Genomic DNA, 21,702 nt, shown 5'->3' on the forward strand with positions numbered 1-21,702 from the left:
TGGACTGCCATTTTTCCCTGGGTTTGCAGGCTGGGCAGATCATTCCTAATAGACCAGAAACGGCAGCCAGGCCCTGAGAGTGCCTCTGATGATGCTGACCCATGGGCAGAGATCCACCAGGTTGCCACATCAACAAGGTCGAAGGGCTTCCAATGTCGGCACAACAAATCTCAGTGAACACCTTCTCTGGGCTGGGATGGCCCAGACATCTGTCCCAAGTCTCGGTAGACTGGTGACTCAGGTCCAACGCAATAGGGTGCACGGTTGCCTGGTCCAGATCTTCTGTCAGATGGAATCTGCCGCCGACAAGGATGAGCTCTCTGGCTTCTTGCTCACAGAGACCACAGAGAAAGGAGGTGTGTGTGTGAGATGGAAAGGTTATAAGAGGACACAGGCAGAGTCCTTCTCTCGTTGGCTCTTCTGGTGCTGCTGCAATGACATGGCTACCAGGTAGTCCTGCTCCATCTGCCTCTGCTGCTCCTGTGCAGTGTGCAGCTGTATCGCGGCAACTTCTGCGGGGGGCGTGGCTCTCTGAGGAGGGGGCATGGCACTCTGAGGAGGGTGCATGGCTCTCTGCTGAGGGGGTGTGGCTCTCTGAGGACGGTGACACAGGCTGAAGTCTGAGTCGCAGAAGTTTCCGTCTCCCTCCACGTTATCCAGAGACTCCCACACCAGACCCTCCTCCTGAAGGAAGCCCTGGTCTGTCACCAGCAGGTACAGGTGACCCTTGTGTTTGATCATGGTGCTGAAGTGGTTGTTCCTGAAGAAGACAGAGATCTCTCCCTCCCGGGCTGTGGTGTTGAGCTCCCACAGGCCATGGTAGGACAGCTGAGTGGCTGTGGACTCCAGGAACTGCTCTGCTACCAGGCCTTGGCTGACACGGCTGCTGTCTGCAGAGTGTTTGTAGTCGATGATTTTCTCCACCAGCTGGTTATAACTCAGCTTCCCCACCGCCATCACCATCTCTGGACTCTGTGGGTCGAGCAGCCAGCCGTGGTACAGTGGGATGTCAAGCAGGTCGAAGGCAATACACTCGGGCGTGTACTCGAAGTCCGTCACGCCCGTGAAGCGCACATTCACGTCTAGACCCGTACACAGCTTAGGCAGCACTGCCATGGCATCGCTCACATTCTGTTGGAAGTTGAGCTCCATGCCATACGCCTTCTCGCGAGGTGTGACGGACAACACACATTCTACCAGATGAGCCATCAGGTCTTCAGTAGTGATGACTTCAGTCTGAGCCGGCAACTTAGCCTTCCAGCGCAGGAAGAGTGTGTTCATGATGGCCAACAGGGGACAGGGCCCGTTCTCACTCTGGGTGATGATGGGCGTCTTCTTCTCCTTCCATGTGATCCACTTCACCAGGTAGTAAGCCGGCATAAAGGGCTCCCCGTCCGCGGCACCAGCACCAGCTGCAGTGGTGGCGCCCCCTGCGGTGGCAGTGGCGCCCAGCAGCTCCTCGGCTCCCAGGCCGGAGAACTCAGTGTAGTGGGTGTGGCGCACGTCCAGGTGGCTCCCCGTGGTCTCGTTCACATCCAGGAGGTTCTCTGTGGCCGTGTTCCCATCCAGGAGGTTCCCAGAGGCAGTGTTCCTGTCCTGGAAGTGCTTTGTGGCCAGGTTCACATCCAGGAGGCTCCCCATAGCCACATTCCTGTCCAGGAGGTTCTCGGTGGCTGTGTTCACATCCAGGAGGTTCTCTGTGGCTGCGTTCCTGTCCAGGAGGTTCTCCATGGCTGCGTCCCCATCCAGTAGGTTCTCCGTGGATGTGTTCACGTCCAGGAGGTTCTCTGTGGATGCATTCCCCTCCAGGAGGTTCCCTGTGGCTGCGTTCACGTCCAGGAGGTTCTCCCTGGCTGCGTTCATGTCCAGGAGGTTCTCTGTGGCTGTGTTCACATCCAGGTTCTCCGTGGCTGCTTTCACGTCCAGGAGGTACTCCATGGCAACGTTCCCATCCTGGAGGTTCCCTGTGGCTGCATTCACATCCAATATGTTCTCCGTGGCTGCATTCACATCCAGGAGGTTCTCCATGGGTGCATTCACTTCCAGGAGGTTCTCCATGGCTGCGTTCACATCCAGGTTCTCTGTGCCTGCGTTCACGAGGTTCCCTGTGGCCATGTTCCCGTGCAGGAGGTTCTCCGTGGCCATGTTCCTGTCCAGGAGGTTCTCTGTGACCGTGTTCCCATCCAACAGTTCCAGGCTGGGGATGGAGAGGCAGGCGGAATCGTTTGACTGGCGCTGGTCATTGGAGCCACCTGCCGTGGCATCAGATGAACTCTCCTCCAGGTCCAGATCTACAGGTTGCTCCGTTCCTCCCTCCATGGCTCTGAGCAGAGCAGACAGAGATTCTTTTTCTGTGGTGGCCATCACCACTCCATTCTCAGATAACAGGGACGACGACATGTGCAGATCGAAACTGTGCAAATCTGAAACTACACATGGGCAATGATGTATGTCAGTGTCACTCGAGCAATTGTGATCTCATCAGTGATGTCATCGGTGTGACATCATCGCGGCCTTGTGATTCATCGGTGATGCCATCAGTGATGTCATAGATGACAGTGATGTCATCGGTGTGACAATTTATTTAATCACTGATGACATCACTCACTGATGACATCCCAATTGCTTGCGGTCATCGGTGTGACATCATCGGCGACCTGGCCACTTTCTTTCTGTGGTGTTTCTTGGAACTTTTAACTGGGGTGGCCAAGGGGTGGTAAAGGGATGTCTAGAGGTGGCCATGGTCATGAAGCAACTCCATAACTGCACCCATGGCGCATCATATCCAGTGACTCGTGCAAGATTTCTAGTACTGTCATGAACAATGACCCAGACCAAAACCCCACAAGCAGACAGAGAGTCAAAGCACAGTTCAAGGGTTTTTACAGAGAGTTCAAATAGATATACAGAGGCACTGTGGCCGGAATTTGCAATAGACTGAGGGCAGGGGTTGTAGTTGTGGCTTGGCTGTGGAGGATGCCGAAAGGGTGGGTGGGGGGTGGGCCCGGCCTGGCAGTGGCCGGGTGCACAGACTAGAGATCTCAGGTTCGAGGCTGAGGTTCGGAGGGAGGCAGGGCAAAGCCAGATGGCACTGGCTTGATGAATCTATGAGAGGAGGAGTAGAGGCAGCTGTCAGTCTTAGCATACAGAGCAATGTTAGAGTTTTGAAGTTAGCTGGCAGATCTTGACTTAACAGAGACTTGACTATGAATTATTTCTTTGAACAATCCAATACAAAAGTACTGAGGTTTTCTGGACTGAGCGACAGGCAGCAACTGCTGCCCACTAGCAGTTTAACAATCTGACAATGGATTCAGCTTCCAGCCCTGGTTATGTAGTCCACAGATAGACAGGCATGCCTCCAGCTCCACCATACCAATCAGCCCTAGATTAGAAACAGGTTTGAGTAGAGGGGGAGAAAAGAGAACAGCCAAGCAACACACAGCAGACAAAACAGGATAATGACAAGTACTTGGTAATAGCTTTCACTCTCTCCTGTTATCTCCTCATCTACATTATAGTATACTTGCACTTGTTCACGTCAGCTGCGTCGAGCCATATTTCCGGGGAGCTGCACGCCTGCCATATGGTGCCTATACTGCTAAAAAAGTGTGTGCTCTGGTTTGGTCATATGCAATCATATACCCCAAAATAAAATGGTAACAGTGTGTGTGTGTGTGTGTGTGCCCCCCCCCCCCCCTCCCCCTTTAACCCAAGACATATCTGTTTGTTCCTGCCACGTTCTTATCATATGCAGCACACTATTAATTCACAGGCAAGGGGCAAACCGGTAGAAAGTCAATGTTTTATTTTTTATATTTTATATTTTATTTTTATTTATTCTTTTTATTTTTTTATGTGTAGCCAACATGGATGGATATGGCCGAGGTCTTCGACACTGTCTTGGCCTCCGTGATGGTACTTGAATCCAACCACAAACTGTACTCTTTTTCAGCTGCAGGCATGCGGGGAAAAAAATCACATAGGTGGTTATTGGTTTGACAATGACTGTGGGCTGTATTAGGATGGGGGGGGGCGTCGGCATCTGAATTATAGTAGAATCAGACTCACCGTCGGTTTTGTCCGCCCCTTCCCCACCTTCAGCCTGGTCTTCCCCTGGAAGACTGGGTCACCAGTGGCCGTCATTTCTTCCTTTTTTTTGTTCTTTCTTTCTTTCTTTCTTTCTTTCTAAGGCTCTTTCACACACAGATCGCGCAAAAATTGCCGTTTAGGAGTCCCGTAAAGCCAGCCGCCTCGCCACAGAAATTGCTTTCACACAGAGCCAAGCAGCACGGCCACATTACCGTGCTGCTGTGTACTTTCAGGTGAAATCCCCTCCTCCCGGATTGAAAGGCGAGCGGAGGGATTTCCTGCTCCTCCTAGCCCAAATGTATATTTTCATAGCCTAGGCTACTGTATGATGAACAAATTCATTCAACAAGACTTCCCTCCTAGTCCGCTGAGCAGGGAGGATAGTGCACTCGCATGGTGGGCGGGCAGATCGATATGGTGTCCTACTAAAATTGGAACGATACACGACCGCCCGCATATCAAACAGCTGCAGTCTTGCATAACGTTCGTCGGGGGAATAGTAGGCTATAGGCTATAAATGCACATGACTACTTAACGTTAGTTTTTGTAAGGGAATGCACAGAGCTGATTTCGAGAGGGAATAACCTCAGACCAACTCGCCACAGACAGCTATAGCCCTCTGAAGCTTATTATTATATCCGTTAATTGTAGCCTACCTACTAATGTCAACATCGTTTGAGCATAAAGCCTAACCGCACGGAGCATTCCTCCTGGCGTCCCTGCAGTCATGATTGTATAGGCTACTTTTTTTACTTTCACTCGTGCACTTTCTTGATACATGAGGTGATTTCCCCTGTAATTTTTTTATGAATGAGCTGACCATTCGCACCTTTTCCGGCTCGCTGTGACGACCTTTCAAGTGGAGGCGGGTTGCCAGGTAACCCGGCGCTGTTACTACCTCCCGTCGCGGGACAAAAGGCGTAAAACAATTGTCCACCAAAGCGCGTTCACGACTTTCACATCGGAGGCGCTAATCCTATTTTCCGTGCATTTTTCGGCTTTCAAGGCCGGTGTGAAAGAGCCTTGTGTTTCTTTGTTCCCATCTTTCTTTTGGAGAGACCTGTTGCATTGCTTGCTGTGGTCCCTGTTGCTGCAGTTGTTGATGTTCTTCCTGCTGGAGCCGTCGGGCCAGCTCCAGGTCGCTGAGCGGCCACGGGGCCCCGCCTCTGCTGCTCCTGTGCGGTGTGCAGCTGTATCATGGCAAACTCTGCGGGGGGCATGGCTCTCTGAGGAGGGGGCGTGGCACTCTGATGAGGATGCGTGGCTCTCTGCTGAGGGGGCGTGGCTCTCTGAGGAAGGTGAACCAGGCTGAAGTCCGAGTTGCAGAAGTTCCCGTCTCCCTCCACGTTATCCAGAGACTCCCACACCAGACCCTCCTCCTGAAGGAAGCCCTGGTCTGTCACCAGCAGGTACAGGTGACCCTTGTGTTTGATCATGGTGCTGAAGTGGTTGTTCCTGAAGAAGACAGAGATCTCTCCCTCCCGGGCTGTGGTGTTGAGCTCCCACAGGCCGTGGTAGGACAGCTGAGTGGCTGTGGACTCCAGGAACTGCTCTGCTACCAGGGCTTGTCTGACTTGGCTGTTGTCTGCAGAGTGTTTGTAGTCGATGATTTTCTCCACCAGCTGGTTATAACTCAGCTTCCCCACCGCCATCACCATCTCTGGACTCTGTGGGTCGAGCAGCCAGCCGTGGTACAGTGGGATGTCAAGCAGGTCGAAGGAGATGCACTCGGGCGTGTACTCAAAGTCCGTCACGCCCGTGAAGCGCAAGTTCACGTCCAGACCCGTACACAGCTTGGGCAGCACCGCCATGGCATCATTCACATTCTGTTGGAAGTTGAGCTCCATGCCATATGCCTTATCTACGGGTGTGACAGACAAGACACATTCTACCAGATGAGCCATCAGGTCTTCAGTAGTGATGACTTCAGTCTGAGCCGGCAGCTCGGCCTTCCAGCGCAGGAAGAGTGTGTTCATGATGGCCAGCAGGGGGCAGGGCCCGTTTTCACTCTGGGTGACGATGGGTGTCTTCTTCTCCTTCCAGGTGATCCACTTCACCAGGTAGTAGGCTGGCATGGAGGGCTCCCCGTCCACAGCAGCAGCTGCAGCGCTGGTGCACCCTGCGGTGGCAGTAGTGGCTCCCAGCACCTCCTCGGCTCCCAGGCTGGAGACCTTGGTGGAGCCGTGGCCCTCGGCTCCCAAGGCCTCATTCACATCCAGGAGGTTCCCCGTGGCCGTGTTCCCATCCGACAGCTCCATACTGGAGATGGAGAGGCAGGCCGAGTCGCTGGACTGGTGCTGGTCGTCGGTGGCATCAGATGAACTCTCCTCCAGGTCCAGATCCACACCTTGCTCTGCTCTTGCCTCCATAGCTCTGAGCAGAGCAGACAGAGACTCTTCTTCTGTGGTGGCCATCACCCCTCCGTTCTCAGACGACACGGTTGACATTTCGGGCATGAGCGTGGTCAATGCTGCCCACTTAACTGCTTCAATCAATATGTGGGAATGACCAGTCCTCCAGCAGGAAGAGTGATATACTCAATATATACTCTACAAGTGTACAAAAATAAAACAAATATAGAAAAAAAAAAAACGTTATTGGACTCGGTGGCTTGGGCTTGGTCGATGCTTTATGTTGTTGCCGCAGGTTCAGGCTTTATTGAGCAAGAATCGTCCCTCAGCAGGGAAGGATTTATGATATCACAATTGCTCAAGTGATATTTCTGATGACATCATCACTGATAGGCTTGGGTGGTATCTATTTTTACCGTGTGCGCAACTGGCGCAGCGCGTGATCAAGAGAAGCGTTTTGGCGTGAGTCAGGCATTCATTCATTCATTCATTCATACAGTCAGGAATAGATAAGTGTTCCAAACTTGGGCTGTTGAAACGATGATGATGTCATCAGTGATGTCATCAGTGGATGTCATTATGACGGAGGGAGAACGAGAGTGAGAAGAGAAGAAGACAAAGAAGTGGGCCAAGTTTGGCCCGCAGGCCCCCACATTGGTCAGCCATGCCCTAGGACTAGGTGCTCACCAGTAGATAGGGTGAAAATATGTAATGACTCACCTTTCACTCTAAAGCAACTCAAACCGATTGGTATGCCTAATCACTAGGCCTAGCCAGCACAGCTCCCACTGGGAACATTACGCTCTGTCTCTCCCTCAAGTGATGCATTTCACTTCTATCATATGCCTTACTTGACTATGTGTGTGCGATTTGTCTGTCTAGGGGTGTTGGTCACTCACCACTTCCAGTAATCTCCGGACATCTGAGGCTAGCAGGCTGGGACCCTGGATTCGGCGGCGTCCCCCTTCACGTCGACTTCTGGATCTGCGGTTTGGGCCAGCTCAGGCGGTGTTATGGTGGTCAGTTCATTGGGGTGATTGAAGTACTGACCCTGTGCATGGTAACTGTGTAGTGGTGCGTCCTCTTGGCTTGTTGTCTCCTGTAGATTTGTAGGCAGCCAGCCATATTCAGTCAGTGCCGGATCCCTCTCATCACCAGAGATCATGCTACAGACCCATTTTACAGCAACACTTTTGAGGTGGCAAAGCAGGAAGTAAAGCAGGTGTAACCAATACCATTAGTGATGTTCCATTCCATTTAGGTGGTCCAGTGCCAGGGCCCTCATTAATGTTATTGGTTACACCTGCTTTACTTCCTTCTTTACCCCTTCAAAATGGTTGCTGTGAAATGGGCCTTTAAGGAAGCATGTGACGTCAGTCACACTACATTTTATTTTATTTTAGCCTTTATTTAAACAGGTAAATCGCATTGAGACCAAGGTCTCATTCACAAGTGCGACCTGTTCAGACAGCAGCAGGTACAACAGTTACAAAATTAATCAGCAAACAATACAATCAGCAATCAATACAATCAGTAGAGTAAAGTAACATAAACATAAAACATAACATACATCCTAAACTCTTTGCCTAACATAGACCTAAAATAAATAGAACCTACACCACGGCGTGTCATAACACAATGTATAGACTGAGGAGTATGTTTCCAATATAGCTATAGGTAAAGGCAATAATGACCTGGTTTTACAAACAACCCAGCACTTTGTTCATCTTTGACATTTTAGTCAAATGGAACAAAGATTACCTGAGCTCTATTTTGGGAAACGTGGAAAAGTAATATTGAACACATTGACGGATGGGGGTGGGTGTGTTTGGGTGTGGGAAGATTTGAATTATTTCGCAATAATGAAAAGTGGGGAAAAATACAATAAATAATTGCAAAACATTCTAAATCAAATGGTTAATGGACTAACCATGTCACTGTGTGAGTCCTTACTAGTTAAGAACAGCTGAGGCACAAACATTCTTTGCTGTCTGTTTCAGTCACTATTTGAGGGTGTTAAGCCCAATTGAGCCATTTCAGGAAAACAAGCAACCTTTGTTTGGCTCAAAACATAGATAGGCCTTGTGTAAATATACAACTCACGCATTCTTTCTGGCTAATGTTTAGTTATAAAAATAACTGATCTTAAAGACTGTTTTGGAAACAAGTCGGTAATGTAAACAAAGTTTCAGTGTGGAATCTGATGAGATCTTTTGCCAAACACTGAATGTCTGGAACTAACTAAGCCAGTCTTTGCGTTTATTAATTTAAATATCATCACTTGCAAAGTAAGTACAAACTAATAAATCAAAGAGGTGAGTTTTCAGTGATAATTCCCTGCAAAAAAACAGCATATGATCAGATCAAGATGTACATTTTGTGAAGATTTTGGTGTTTCATTTTGTGATGAACTCATCTAAAAGGATAGTAGTGAGTGAGTGGGATATCCCATACACGGCTTCAGGCAACGGGGCAGATGTTTTGGCCAAACAAAGGCATAGCACACTATCTATCTCCTGCCCTCAAGCTTAGAGGCAGATGCACCTGTCAGCAACCCACCATATGGACGTCTGCCAATTCAATGCAACAGGAACGTATTGTGCACAAAACCAAAGTGTACAGTCCACAAAAAAGAGAGAGAAACAAAGGCAGGAAAAAAAGAAAGAGGGGAGGTGTTTAATTCCAATAATGTAATCTTTCACTTGTACTCCACACAAACAGTGTACCTACCACCTGTCTTACAAACAGAAAGACACAATTGAGAATTATCTTCCCTTTCTCCCATCCAAATTCCAAAAGCCATTATGCTGAGAGCAGCTGGCTCCATGCAACTTACAGCTCTGAACAAAATGGCCGAGGGGAGTTCAAGCAACAATTTACCTGTACAGGACACGCTTCTGTGTCTCATTTAGAAAGCGCCACATTTTAACCCACACCATCATGCTAACCATTTCTTGGATCCAAAATGTTAGCCATTACAAGCCTGAACAATGACTCTCAGGTTACACACATGCTTGCCTGCCCCCTCCCATGCATGCAGGCGGGGCGGTGTGGACCCTGTGGAAGCAGATGGCTGGGTAAGCCATTGCTTCCAGGCCAGATAAAGATGTCTCCTAGGGCCATGCTGACTGGAGAAGCCCAATCTGTTCATCAGCCATTGAAATGAGATGGATGCCTCTGTGCTTGAAGCCTAGAAACAGAGGGCAGGTGGTGGAGCTCTTACAGCCCTGCTACTGGAAGGCACGGGTTAAAAACAAAGGTTTCTATTCTGAAAGTGGGGCAGGAGGGGGCTGAGACCCACAGTTAAAACAAAGAAACAGCCAAAAGAAGAAAGTTGAATGTGCATCTGGGGGTTTCATATTGAAATTATGGCCACATACTAGGTAGGCTTGTATATTTTTAAATACTAGCTTACAGATTTAATGTGGACATGTGGTATAATATGTTGGGATTTTTCATTCTATCCTAATAGCTGAAACAATTGAGGTGTTTCACTGGCATCAACTTCATCCGCATTCCTTGTATGAATAACTCAATTTGAGGATGAACAGAGATGGGAAGTAACGGTAAGTACAAATACTTAATGGATTTTCTGGTATTTATTTTTCTGACAACTTTTCACTTCTACTCCCTACATTTTAACACAAATATCTGTACTTTCTACTAGGGGTGTCACAATACACTCAGTTCACGATACGATACGATACACGATATTGGGTTCATGATAACGATACGATACGATATTTTAACAATATTTTTTGTAAGTTGAGGGGGCATCCTCCATGCTAATTTGAGTAATTTCACCTTTTTTCATCCTCCGTGTCTGTAACGTCCCTCATCTGTTCAAAGTAAAGCAATGAAAAGGAGAGCGAGCATGCACTCAGATGCAGATCAGTGCCACCATGTTCAGCTTCTTTTTCTCGCGATATGAGATTTCATCTCAACGATACATATTGTCACGTTTTGATATCGCGATATATCGTGGGACGATATATTGTGACATCCCTACTTTCTACTCATTGCATTTTCAGAACAGAGTTACTTTAGTTTTAACAGACAGTCTGTCTCTCTCGTCTTGCGTTCTCCCAGCTTTCACGTATTATGTGCACCTTTTTTGTGGAAAAACCATATCACACACACATTATCAATCAAAGTATGACCTGTGATGTCTGTATACATCACATGTTGGGGAGATCCGGCTGGGTGCAGAGGGCCCGGATCTCGCAAGGGGAGTTCTGGACTCTCCGCAGATAAGTTTGGAGAACCAACCATCTGCTGTTCGTTGTTTCTAGCTTGCATTGCTAGAAAGGTGTTGTGGAGAGTCAGGCGGAGTCTGCTCTGCGGTTTGGTATCGTTCGTTGATCGGGCTAGATCTGCCCAATAGGGCGTTTGGGAGAGCCCGACAGCTAGCGGCCCTTTCGTAGGCCTCGGCCACTATTTGTCTGGTCGTTTTCTTTCTGCGTTCTTCAAACACTTGGTACATCTCGTTCGCTAGGCGAAGGATTGAAGCTATTGAACGTGGGCTTGAAGTTCTCGACATGATTTTGGTGGGACGTGAGTCGAACTTGTCGATCTTGTCGAACTCATCGATAGAGTCCCTTTGATCTTGTTGAACTGGTCGATAGTGTCTTTGATCTGGTCGAACTCGTCGATGGAGTCCCTTTGATCTGTCGATGGCGTGGATCTAATCGATAGAGAAAGATAGCTTTGTACGGTCATGCGCTGGCTGATATAGCCATAGTTTGCAGCTGTCTGTCTGTCTGTCTGTCTGTGTGTCTGTCCAGAGTTTGCAAGATGATCATAATGACTTGACATCAGTCACTGATGATGTCATCAGTGACATCATCACTGAACTATAGCCTTGTGTGTGTGTGTGTGTGTGTGTGTGTGTGTGTGTGTGTGTGAGTGAATTTATGACATCACTGATGTCACAATGTGTATGACATCACTGATGACATCAGTCACTGATGATGTCATCAGTGACATAATCACTGAACTATAGCCTTGTGTGTGTGAGTAATTCACTGATGATGTAATTTATGACATCACTGATGTAGGTTTAGGTTTTATTTGGTGATTAAAAAGGGCACATCTTGCCAACACACAATACAAGAGAAATTTAAAATAAAAGAATCACCGAGGATGAAAACACAATAAAGCCCAAAGGCTTATTTCCATTGTGGTCCTCATACATTAAGAACACCAGACACATTATAAAAAGAAAAAGTAACGAAACACATCAACAAGCAAAGAGACAGCGACACACATTACAGTCAACATAAAAACATAGATCAACGCGGCAGCTATACGTCAATTTCCAATTGTCAATGTGGGACAGACAGAGAAACAGACAGACAGACAGACAGACAGACAGAGCCCTAGCTCCCATTCATATACTGATGATAAAGAAGCAGGAAAGCAATAAGTACAAGTAGGGAGAGAGGGTCAACAGGCAGAAGATGTAGGGAAACAGTGGATGGATGAATCCAGAAGGAGGTGGTAATGCAACATAAAGGATGCCAACTGCCATGAAGAAGAATAAAACACAAATATTTATTGGACTACTAGTGCTTTCCATTTTTGACTACACAAGGGATAACTCAGCAAACATCCAGTGCCAAAGACAGTCGGTGTGTTACAGTGACAGACCTGAAGGAATGGATGCTCGAGCGCAGTGTTACGACTCCACCATGCCGCTACCTCAATGTTACGACAGGCCTGCTCCACCATGCCGCTGCCTCAGTGTTACGACCAGGAAGTTTTACTTGATTACATTTCACAGCCTGTCATTTTTTACTTTAACTTGAGTAAACAAGTTGAATCAGGCCTACTTTTACCAGTCTTTTTTTTTTACACAAGTAACTGTACTTCTACTTAAGTAAAGAATGTGTATACTTTTCCCATCTCTGAAGATGAATGAGTATTACATGAGTAGGCTATATGAGTTTTATGTGTCAGTGCCACCATTTGCTAATGATTGGATCATTCTTTTGGCCTTAGTAATAAGTTAATAAAGGTGGAGTAATCCAGTAATTCAACTAAAAGTTCTTAGCTGTGAACATTATAAGTAAATATCTAGGTATTTATTTAAAGTGGTCTAACCACAGAATAATTGATCGGACTGGAAATATCTATTGTTGAAATTAAAGTATTCTATGGAAGTAATTCTTAGAATTCAACTAGTTTCTGAAAGCATTGCCTGACACAGTTTCCTCTGTCTGCCCCCACCTCTGTCCCAAATGTCTGACTTTGTGTTTCTGGCCATTTGCTCCCATTGTGCAGCACTTCCTGATAGGAGGTACTCTGGAAGACTGGGCTCAGTCAACTGCAAAGGAATGCCACATTCCTTTCTAAAATTACGGATGTTTCTTTACATTTCTGAGGCCAATTTCTGCTATTTTCACTGTGGTGTCTGGAGAAAGTGTTTCCGGCCAGACACACAAGCCGACAGTGACACTGAGCAGAATACTCAACCTACAATAGATTGATGGATGTCGAAACAATATTTTCACTGGTAACAACAGTGAATATTGTCACTTCCTCTGGCCATATGCCATAGTAACAGTCTATCTTGGGGGTAATACCCTTGTTAAATCAAATTAAATGGGGGAAAGCTAACCACTGTTAATCATTTAGTTGTTCTGTCATTAGTCAGGATCAAATCTCCCCCCCCCCCCCCACACACACACACACTTCCTAGCATGACTCGTTGCCTACTTTGTATACTTTATACAGTATAAGATGACAGTATTGAGATAAACTCAACTGAATGAGCCGATGATGTCATAAACTCTGATAGTGGAATGTAATGTACCTTCTTTCTTCGGTCTTCCTTTGTTGTGGAAACAGTTTCATTTTGCAGCATTTTTCCAATTAAACTGAGGCTTATAGGCCTTTGTGTTGTTTGAGGATAATGGCCATGTTGTTTACCACCTGAAACTGGCAGCAGTCCCTGGAATAGTGAGCAAGTAAGTTTGTTAGCTAGATGACGAGCGTCCCATACCACCAATATGACGCACATATTGAGCTATCTAGTATACTGCTATCAGAGAGGACAGAGGTTTCTGAAATAAAGTCACAAAGGATCCTTCATAATGGTAAACATAGAACTAGGGAATCCCCCCTAGGTCACACACAGCTAGATGCATCTAGATTTTTTTTCCAACAAAAAGATGTTAAAATTCATTTAAGAAAATTCCATCTCTGCCAGTAGAGAGCTTTAGCAAATATAGGCCTGACTGAACAAACATCAGCTAAGAAGCTGAGAGATGACTGGGATAACCCCTGTCTCCAGATGGCAGACTGGGGGTTAAAGGAAGAGGAGACAGAAGAGGAGGGGCCAGCCGCCAGGAATGAGGAAATCCCACAATGGCCACCAAAGATAGAGGACAGGAAACACTATATCATTTGCATACAAATTCAGCCCTTCTGCAGCTTGGGGTGAGGGGTGTGTTAGGCAGGAGAGGAGACCTGCAGGCCACTGATAGCAGGTGGCCATTATGTGCCTGATGACATCCACAGACCCAGGCTGCAGAGGCAAATGGGGAAAGATAAAGAAGAACCCCATAGGTCAAGTCCAGCAGGCCCACTCATCAAGACAGATCTGAACAAGTGGCCAGCTCAAAGGAAATACAAACCAGCAACAGGAGAATATGGGATGTTAATAGTGGTTAGGTAGAATGTAATATTGAGAAAAGCCAACCTTGATTTGTTGCCTATCTTACAAAAACAGAGCAGTGAGGACATTGCTTTATTGAAAAACATTCAGCCGCATTTTAAGGCGAGCATGAAATTAGATTTTGATTTATTTACTCTTGTCTAGACAGTTTGGAATGTGTATGAATGAATACTCTATAACTATGAAAAACAGGTAATATCCCATGTCTTACAATTAAAATTACATGTTGCAATTTTGTTTATTAATACTGGAGATTAAATAAAATATAAAGCTATAGCCAACCTCCATCCATGGATAGAGAATCACGCAGAATGTGTTGTGCGTTATGTGAATATGGCTTACATTACTTTACTTTAGTTTAAACTACTGCAAAAATCACTCTCACACCAAAACTCCAATCATGTTTGTGTATGCCAGTCATTCCTCTGACCTTTCCCTGCATATTTTGAAGCTTTCTTGTTACATCCTCTATGCCAGAGGGTACGCGTACGTACCCCTAGGGGTATGTGGAGGTACTACAGGGGGTACTTGAGAAAAAAGGGGAAAATGGAAAAATCGATATAATAAAGTTGAAGTTGTCTGTCTGTCTGTCTATCTTCTATGCACGCCCACATCGCAGGTCCGATTGGCCTGAAATTTTGCATGGCAGGGGGTAATGATCTGGGGAAGGTCATGGGCACGTCATCAAGTCCTGGAACCACCTGGAAAGTCCTGGAAAATCCTGTAAAAAACCTCATGCCCACACCCCAAGATGGATTGGGCTGAAATTTTGCATGTTGGGGGGGTATGATCTGGGGAAGGTCATGGGCCCATCATCAAGTCCTAGAACCACCTGCAAAGTCCTGGAAAATCCTGGAAACGACCTGGAAAACACCTCACACCCACACCCCAGGTCGGATTGGCCTGAAATTTTGCATGGTGGGGGGTTATGATCCGGCGAAGGTCATGTGCACGTCATCAACTCCTGGGACGACCTGAAAAACAAATGGAAAACACCTCACACCCACACCCCAGATGGGGTTGGCCTGAAAATTTGCATGGCGGTGGGTTATGATCTGGGGAAGGTCATGGGCAGGTCATCAAGTCCTGGAAGGTTCTGGAAAATCCTGGAAACCACCTTATGCCTACACCCCAGGTCAGATTGGGCGGAACAATTGTATGGTGGTGACCGACGGGACGGTCATAGGCAGGTTGTGTACTCCTGAAAAAACATTTTTCTGGCCAAGCAAAAAACAGTTGCTCGCACTCAGACATGGCAAAATATAAACATCAAACATTATAAGAGGCATAGGAATGTACCATAAACAATAAAATAGAAGTTACATAGCCTATGTACAGTATAGTGTCACAAAAAAGTTTGAGAACTACATCTATGAAATTGACACTTTGGAAATGTATGGCCAAAGCATTTTATGTATCCCTTTGCAAATTAGTATTTAAAATCCACGGATACTTCTAATTAAATCTGTCTTTTGAGTTTAGCTAAATGAACAAGCACTTTAACAAACAACCCTGAGAGCATGTTGATTTATGAGAAGCCTGCAGAGTGATCACCACAGGTGATGACAATCTTCTCTGTGATCTTCAACAACACTGACCATTTTACGGCCTGTATAATTGAGACTTGAAAGCACAGAAGGACTTAAGTGGACTCAAGCATGAAATTAGGGGAAGTTGCCTGGTTGACTGGGAAGGCATTTTAACTGGCAATTGAGATTCCAGATAAAGAAGTGACATTAGCAACAACATGTGGTATATCAAGCCACTATTTTGTTAATCTTTTAGAGATAGTTAAATGTAAAGCACCAATAACAAATGAGGAAAGGGAAAGTAACAGACATTATACTGTATACAACTATTAATCAGTAGTGGGAGTTGAGGAGAAGAAGTGGATATATGGTCCTTCCTGCATATTTCAGTGTTAACTAGTTAAATGTTCTTAAACAGCTAGAAAGAGATGCATAACCGTTTCTGACTGAGCATAATCTCAATACTAGAATTTACCCCCCACCCCCTTGTCAAGTCTGAAAGCAATGTAGTGTGAAAAGTCTTCCCCCTCTCCCCATACATAACATATCCTTATACTGTATGTACAGTGACCAATCAAGGACCATGGATAAGTGTTGTCATTTTTTGGTTGGAATGGCCTTGATTGGTGTATCAACAGAGATACTACTAGAGTCTACCAGGAGCAGGTAAACATTAAAGAAACCACTTAAAATTCACCAATTGCATTCACTGCAAGTGCAGTCTAGTTTCAGTGGTTCTCTTGTTTATTTTGATATCGGTAGGCAGATCAAATTGCTGATTGCTTGAAAGTACCAGAAAAAGCCTTTTATGATAGTACAATAGTGACAGTTGACACAAGAGGTGCTGGATTTGCAAAAAGGAAAAAGAAAAAAATCACATTCACAGAGTAAACGGTCCAATAAAACAGTTTGAATTACATTCTAATTAAAAAAGAATCTTTATTTTAACAGATTATCTTGATATTCCAACAAAGGCTGAATGCACACTGCTAAACCTGTCTGAGATTATCCTCTTCCATCGTTAGAAATTAGAATGAGCTATATCGACTTCTTTTCTTTTCTAAATTTGTCTTCTAAACTTGGATCTTGTAAAGGATATTTCAGGATAAATCAGTCTCAGGTTTATGCTGCCTGTCTCTGTCCAAGACATTTGAAACCTAATGGGAGTTAACCCACTACGTGTCAAATGTCTTGGGAAAGATTGCAGTGTTTTTGAAACTGCAAATGAGGAAGGGCGTCTCTTCAGGCATTTCTGTCCTGAAACAACTTAGAAATCAAAACATGTTCAGCTGTTTACGTCAGTACCACTGAAAGAATGTAAACCTAACTGTTCTGCGTCAATCCCACGTATCCCAGGATGCTTGAGCAGTGTAGATTATAATCATACTTTTACATTGTTCCTATTCGGTATCGCCTTTTTCAGGCACAGGCATATCAAACACATCATAAACTTTATATATTGAATGACAGACAACTTCCTCAACATAACTATCTCCTTTGTGGATGTGTGATTACTATATGAGCAGATCACTTGTAACTCCAATTTTGGTGATTTTCTTGTTTTCACCTCAGTTGGATTAAATGGTCCTCTAGGGTTGAGAAAATTTTCTGAGCTCTTGGACATATGAGACACTTTTCTAAACTCATTATTATAATGTCCAAAAAATGATTGCCATCAACATAAAAACAAAGCTGTTTTTGTTTCTGACAAGTTCATATTTTGGAGATACAGCGGCTTCAAATGGTTCCAATGATATGCAAATGAAAGGTCATACACTATTCAAAATAATTAACCATAATGGTCATAAGTCCCCAGTGGACACTGTGTTGTATTTAGGATTATGCTATGCCACAATATTGAAACACAAAACACCGCACAAAGCTCACACTCACACTCAAACTGTGTACAGTACCATTTCATAACAGGTGATAATGCCAAGGCATGAGAGAGTGATGCCAAGGCATGAGCGAGTGATCCCAAGGCATGAGAGAGTGATCCCAAGGCATGAGAGAGTGATGCCAAGGCACGAGAGAGTGATCCCAAGGCATGAGAGAGTGATGCCCAGGCATGAGAGAGTGATGCCAAGGCATGAGAGAGTGGGCTAGCCTGGGATGTTTGTAGTTACAGGGCAACTCCAAACTCATTACAAGAGAGGACCCAAACAGATGCCCTCATTAGACATGACTGAACAGGGAAAATCAAATTCTAAATCATTTTTACATAACACAACCCTACGTCATGCATAAACTCCACATCAAAGCATTCCTCTTCTGACTGCGTCGCATATTATCAACCACTTTTCAAGACTGCAAATTACTTGGCTTTGGGGCCAAATGAGAATGAAGGAGGAATCCATGTTTATCATAATGCTCATGCCACTTGTCAACTTCAAAATATCATTCTTTCAAGAACAGTTGATGGGAAGTAACATAGCACTCTATACCTCACCTGCCTTAGTACGGAAGGCCCGTCTCACATCTGGTGGATATCTCAATGAAAGTAACCACCATGACACACAGTTGCTCACTTAAAAAATAAACCACACACACTCATAATTTCACCTTGTAATTCCACCAAACAAGGTTTTACACAACTCCCTAGCTGTTTAGGACCATGCAGGCTATACAGCGGTGGTTTTTCTGTGAGAATCTAGGGCAATGATCTAGGACTCAGTCAAGGCACATGCAGGAGTCACCAGTGAGTCATCTTGTCTGTTGGGATGTCCTCGTTAAACACATAGTTTTGCATGGCGTTGGTCTGGTCAGGGGTCATTGTTTTTTTTTTTACAGGAATGAGTCTTTTCCTCTATGGCCCCTCTGGCAGAGTTCCCTTGGCACAGCTCGGGCCCTCTTGGCTACGTATGCACGGCTGATAAGAACGCGCCCCTCTGTCTCTGCAGCATTCCAAGCATCCTGTAGCGAATGTCTGGAGTTCCATAGCACAAGACCAGTCACCCCCCCGGCCACTCCTCAAGCATGTTTAGAGTGAAGAACAATGAGACATCCCCTTCACATGAGGGACTTGGTTGGAACTAGAAGTGGGACACGGACAGACGCAAAGCACGACAGGCATGCTCTCTGAGGCCCCGCCATGGAATGTGCCACAAAGAATGCATGCGGGCAGCAACAATCGTGGGAAAAGTGGCTTTCACTTCTTATCTCGTTAAGGAAGTTCAGCCATTCAGCTAAAAGACATGCTGGCTTATCACGGTCCATCAAGGTGCAACAACCTGAGTGGAGGAGATCATCACGAGCAACATGAATCGCATTGAAGAATGATTCATTACTGTCTTGGGTGACAATGAAAACAGGAGGAGAGGGGCTTCAATGTGTGAACATTTCTCAACTGTGCTGTGTTAAATCCATTTAGTAATGTAGCAGTAAAAAAAATCAAATATCAAAATAACAAGAACTTCTATTCTTGCACAAAATATATCATGCACTTTCAAGCACCCATGTCTATTAATGACTATTTTCAAAAACTTTCAAGGCCTTGATTTTTTCTCAAATTCGCAAACTTTCAACGATTTCAAGGACCCGTGGGAACTCTGTGAAATATAATGTTGGCCCTGATTTTTAGAAAGTTTAGAAAGCCGCAAAAGTGTCGACCACATGCCAGATGCTGGTTTGGGGATCCGAGCCCATATGTTTTGACTAAAACATTCAGCTATCCCTCGAGAGTACCAGAGATATTTTCCCTTCTCATGGTGTCGAATCCCCTGGCAGGCTCCAGCACTTCTCTGGTCAAAGGCAACCCCAGCAACCTGCATGACCTCTCACAGATAAGGGAGCAATCCTCCACACTATCTATCTTCATTCTTTATCCACATGGCAAGTTATGATCTTTACGATTGAGGAAATTCCTCAAACAAATACCTCAGAGAATATTTCTCCCTCCCTGAAGATAGATGGATTATTTTTCACATTTAGTAGGCTACTTTTTAAAGGGATAGGGGTGGGAGGGGGTGGGAGGTCTTTGGGATCACCGTCAGTCTTAAATTTCCATCGGCTTGGGGGCTTTTGGATTACTCTTGTCTGGTTGAGGAGTTTAGTCAGTTCATTTGAGGACAAGGTAATAAATCCCATAGATTATTTTTGTCGCATGAAAGCACAGACACTAAAAGAAGTCTGGATTGTGAAGTCAGCCGTTATAATAACTAGAAATATTGCACTCTCAACTCTAGCGCCTATTGTTAGCGAAGCGTAGTACCCCTCCACCTTATTCTAGTAGTGAAAATTTAGATACAGCTGGAGAGGCATTTCTGCTTACATGCAGCAGTAGATAATCCATCTTTCAACCAGAGGACCCAGGTTCAATCCCCTGTGTCAGCATCATCGCAAGCAAGTGTCCTTGACCTTGAATAAGACACAGAATTCCTGCCAGTTCCCGAGGTGCTGCTCTGTAGTTGTTCTTTGACCTCCCTATTCAGGGCTTCAAGAATTACATTTTGGCAAGATTTGACATGTACTAATATAGACCTTACTGATCAAGACATCTGACCCGAGGCTAGGCCTTTCCAGTGGTTCTCAAAGTGCAGTCCGGGGACCCCCACGGGTCCTTAACCCTAGAACACTAACGTGATTTACAGTCACACCATCACTAACGTCGGGTGTATTTCACCCGATGCAATATACCCCATAAAACATACTTCTCATCAAAATATCTTAAAGTACAACAATACATGGCAAATTGAGGTACTCTTCTTTTGTTTTTAAATGTGAAATATCAAAAAAACACACAAAAAAGTTTATTATGGGGGACACTATAAAAAATATGTCAAATTCGGGAAAAATTAGGTAATCGTTATAAACACCCCCCCCCCCCCCCAAAAAAAAAAAACAGGAGCTCCCAACTTCTCCTTTGGTCCACCCATTCATGGGACTTGTGTGGTGAAAAAAAAAAAAAAGTCACCACAATACCATTAACCCTAACCCGAAGATATTTTACCCTCTATCACTAACGTCGGGTGAAAATCACCCGAACACGTAGCCGGTAGAAAAAACCATGAATGGGAGCAGGGAAACAAACCTACATTTAATGACGTCAGTGAGCATCCTGAAGGTACCTAAGGACCCGCCCACCTCAGACAGCAGCAAGACAATGAAAATCACATGAATTCAATTGTTCAAAAGATAAAAGATTAATGAGAATTGATCAAGGGTTATATAAAAACAGTGTCAATGCCCATTTACTCATTCTAACACAAGAGTGACATGTATTTGAATTGAAATATGTATCAGTTTGTGGTGTTTGCCTAGCCCTTCATTGGGAAATGCAGCTTTATGGAGTGGGATCACGTGGTCTTCAGAAACTTTGATGAGATTGACAGTAAGTAAACATTGTTTCAGATACATGGTGGAGTTGTGGAAAAGTGTGTGTGAGTTTGGAAGAGGAGTGCACCATTAGGTGGAGACATGCATCCATAGCAGTGTTGATTTCGTAGACGAAAACTATGAGGAAAAATGTTAGTCGACTACCTATTTTTCATTGGTGAAAACTAGACTAAAATGTTAGGGAGGGACGAATTGGGAAGAGATCCAATCAGAAGAGAAGGATAAGTTAAACATCTGTGTCTGTATTGCACATTCAAACCTTAAAACAATTCCAGAATAACAGATTAATATATCTTTACAATAAGTTTGGAAATTGTAATGAATAGTTATGGTTTTCTTTGACTAAGATAAGATGAAAATACTTAGACACTTAGTTGATGAAAACTTGACTAAATAAAATCAGGATGAGGTTGACTAAATATGATAAGAGCTTAAGAGAAAGTGGATTATAGCTCACTCAGATAAACATGTGAATGTTGTCTGATATGCAAAGGTTGTTGGTTCAATCCCAGCCTCAGGCAATTTCTTAAAAAGTACTCACATTATAAGCTGCAGCAGTGATCCTTCTTTATCATCACCAGTAGTTTGAACACTGATAGAAATAAGCTGATGAAGGAGACTAGTCAGTCCTTGACTCTAGCTCAACTCACACACTGGTACAAATCTCACCTGTCTCACTCTTTATGCTCTGTGTTATTGTCAGTGTGACTACAGTGTG

The 21,702-nt window shown here is 45.0% G+C and overlaps 1 protein-coding gene and 1 pseudogene across 2 annotated transcripts; both read right to left on the minus strand.

Annotated features, from left to right (window-relative positions):
• Positions 1–378: 378 nt before the first annotated feature.
• On the minus strand, positions 379–2,400 carry LOC310786102 (uncharacterized protein; the record flags this gene model as incomplete). The annotated part of the gene is made up of 1 exon (XM_083647283.1): positions 379–2,400. One exon carries the CDS (start codon positions 2,398–2,400, stop codon positions 379–381), a length of 2,022 nt encoding a protein of 673 aa, XP_083503409.1.
• A 979-nt stretch (positions 2,401–3,379) lies between these two features.
• LOC310786103 (ubiquitin carboxyl-terminal hydrolase MINDY-1 pseudogene) lies at positions 3,380–6,539 on the minus strand (annotated as a pseudogene). Its single transcript has 2 exons — positions 5,153–6,539; positions 3,380–3,385 (listed from the first exon to the last, which is right to left on the minus strand). The product of its transcript is annotated as a ubiquitin carboxyl-terminal hydrolase MINDY-1 pseudogene (transcript).
• Positions 6,540–21,702: the final 15,163 nt, after the last annotated feature.

This window comes from Poromitra crassiceps (assembly GCF_964638095.1).
Source record: "Poromitra crassiceps genome assembly, chromosome: 12".
NCBI lineage: Eukaryota > Metazoa > Chordata > Actinopteri > Beryciformes > Melamphaidae > Poromitra > Poromitra crassiceps.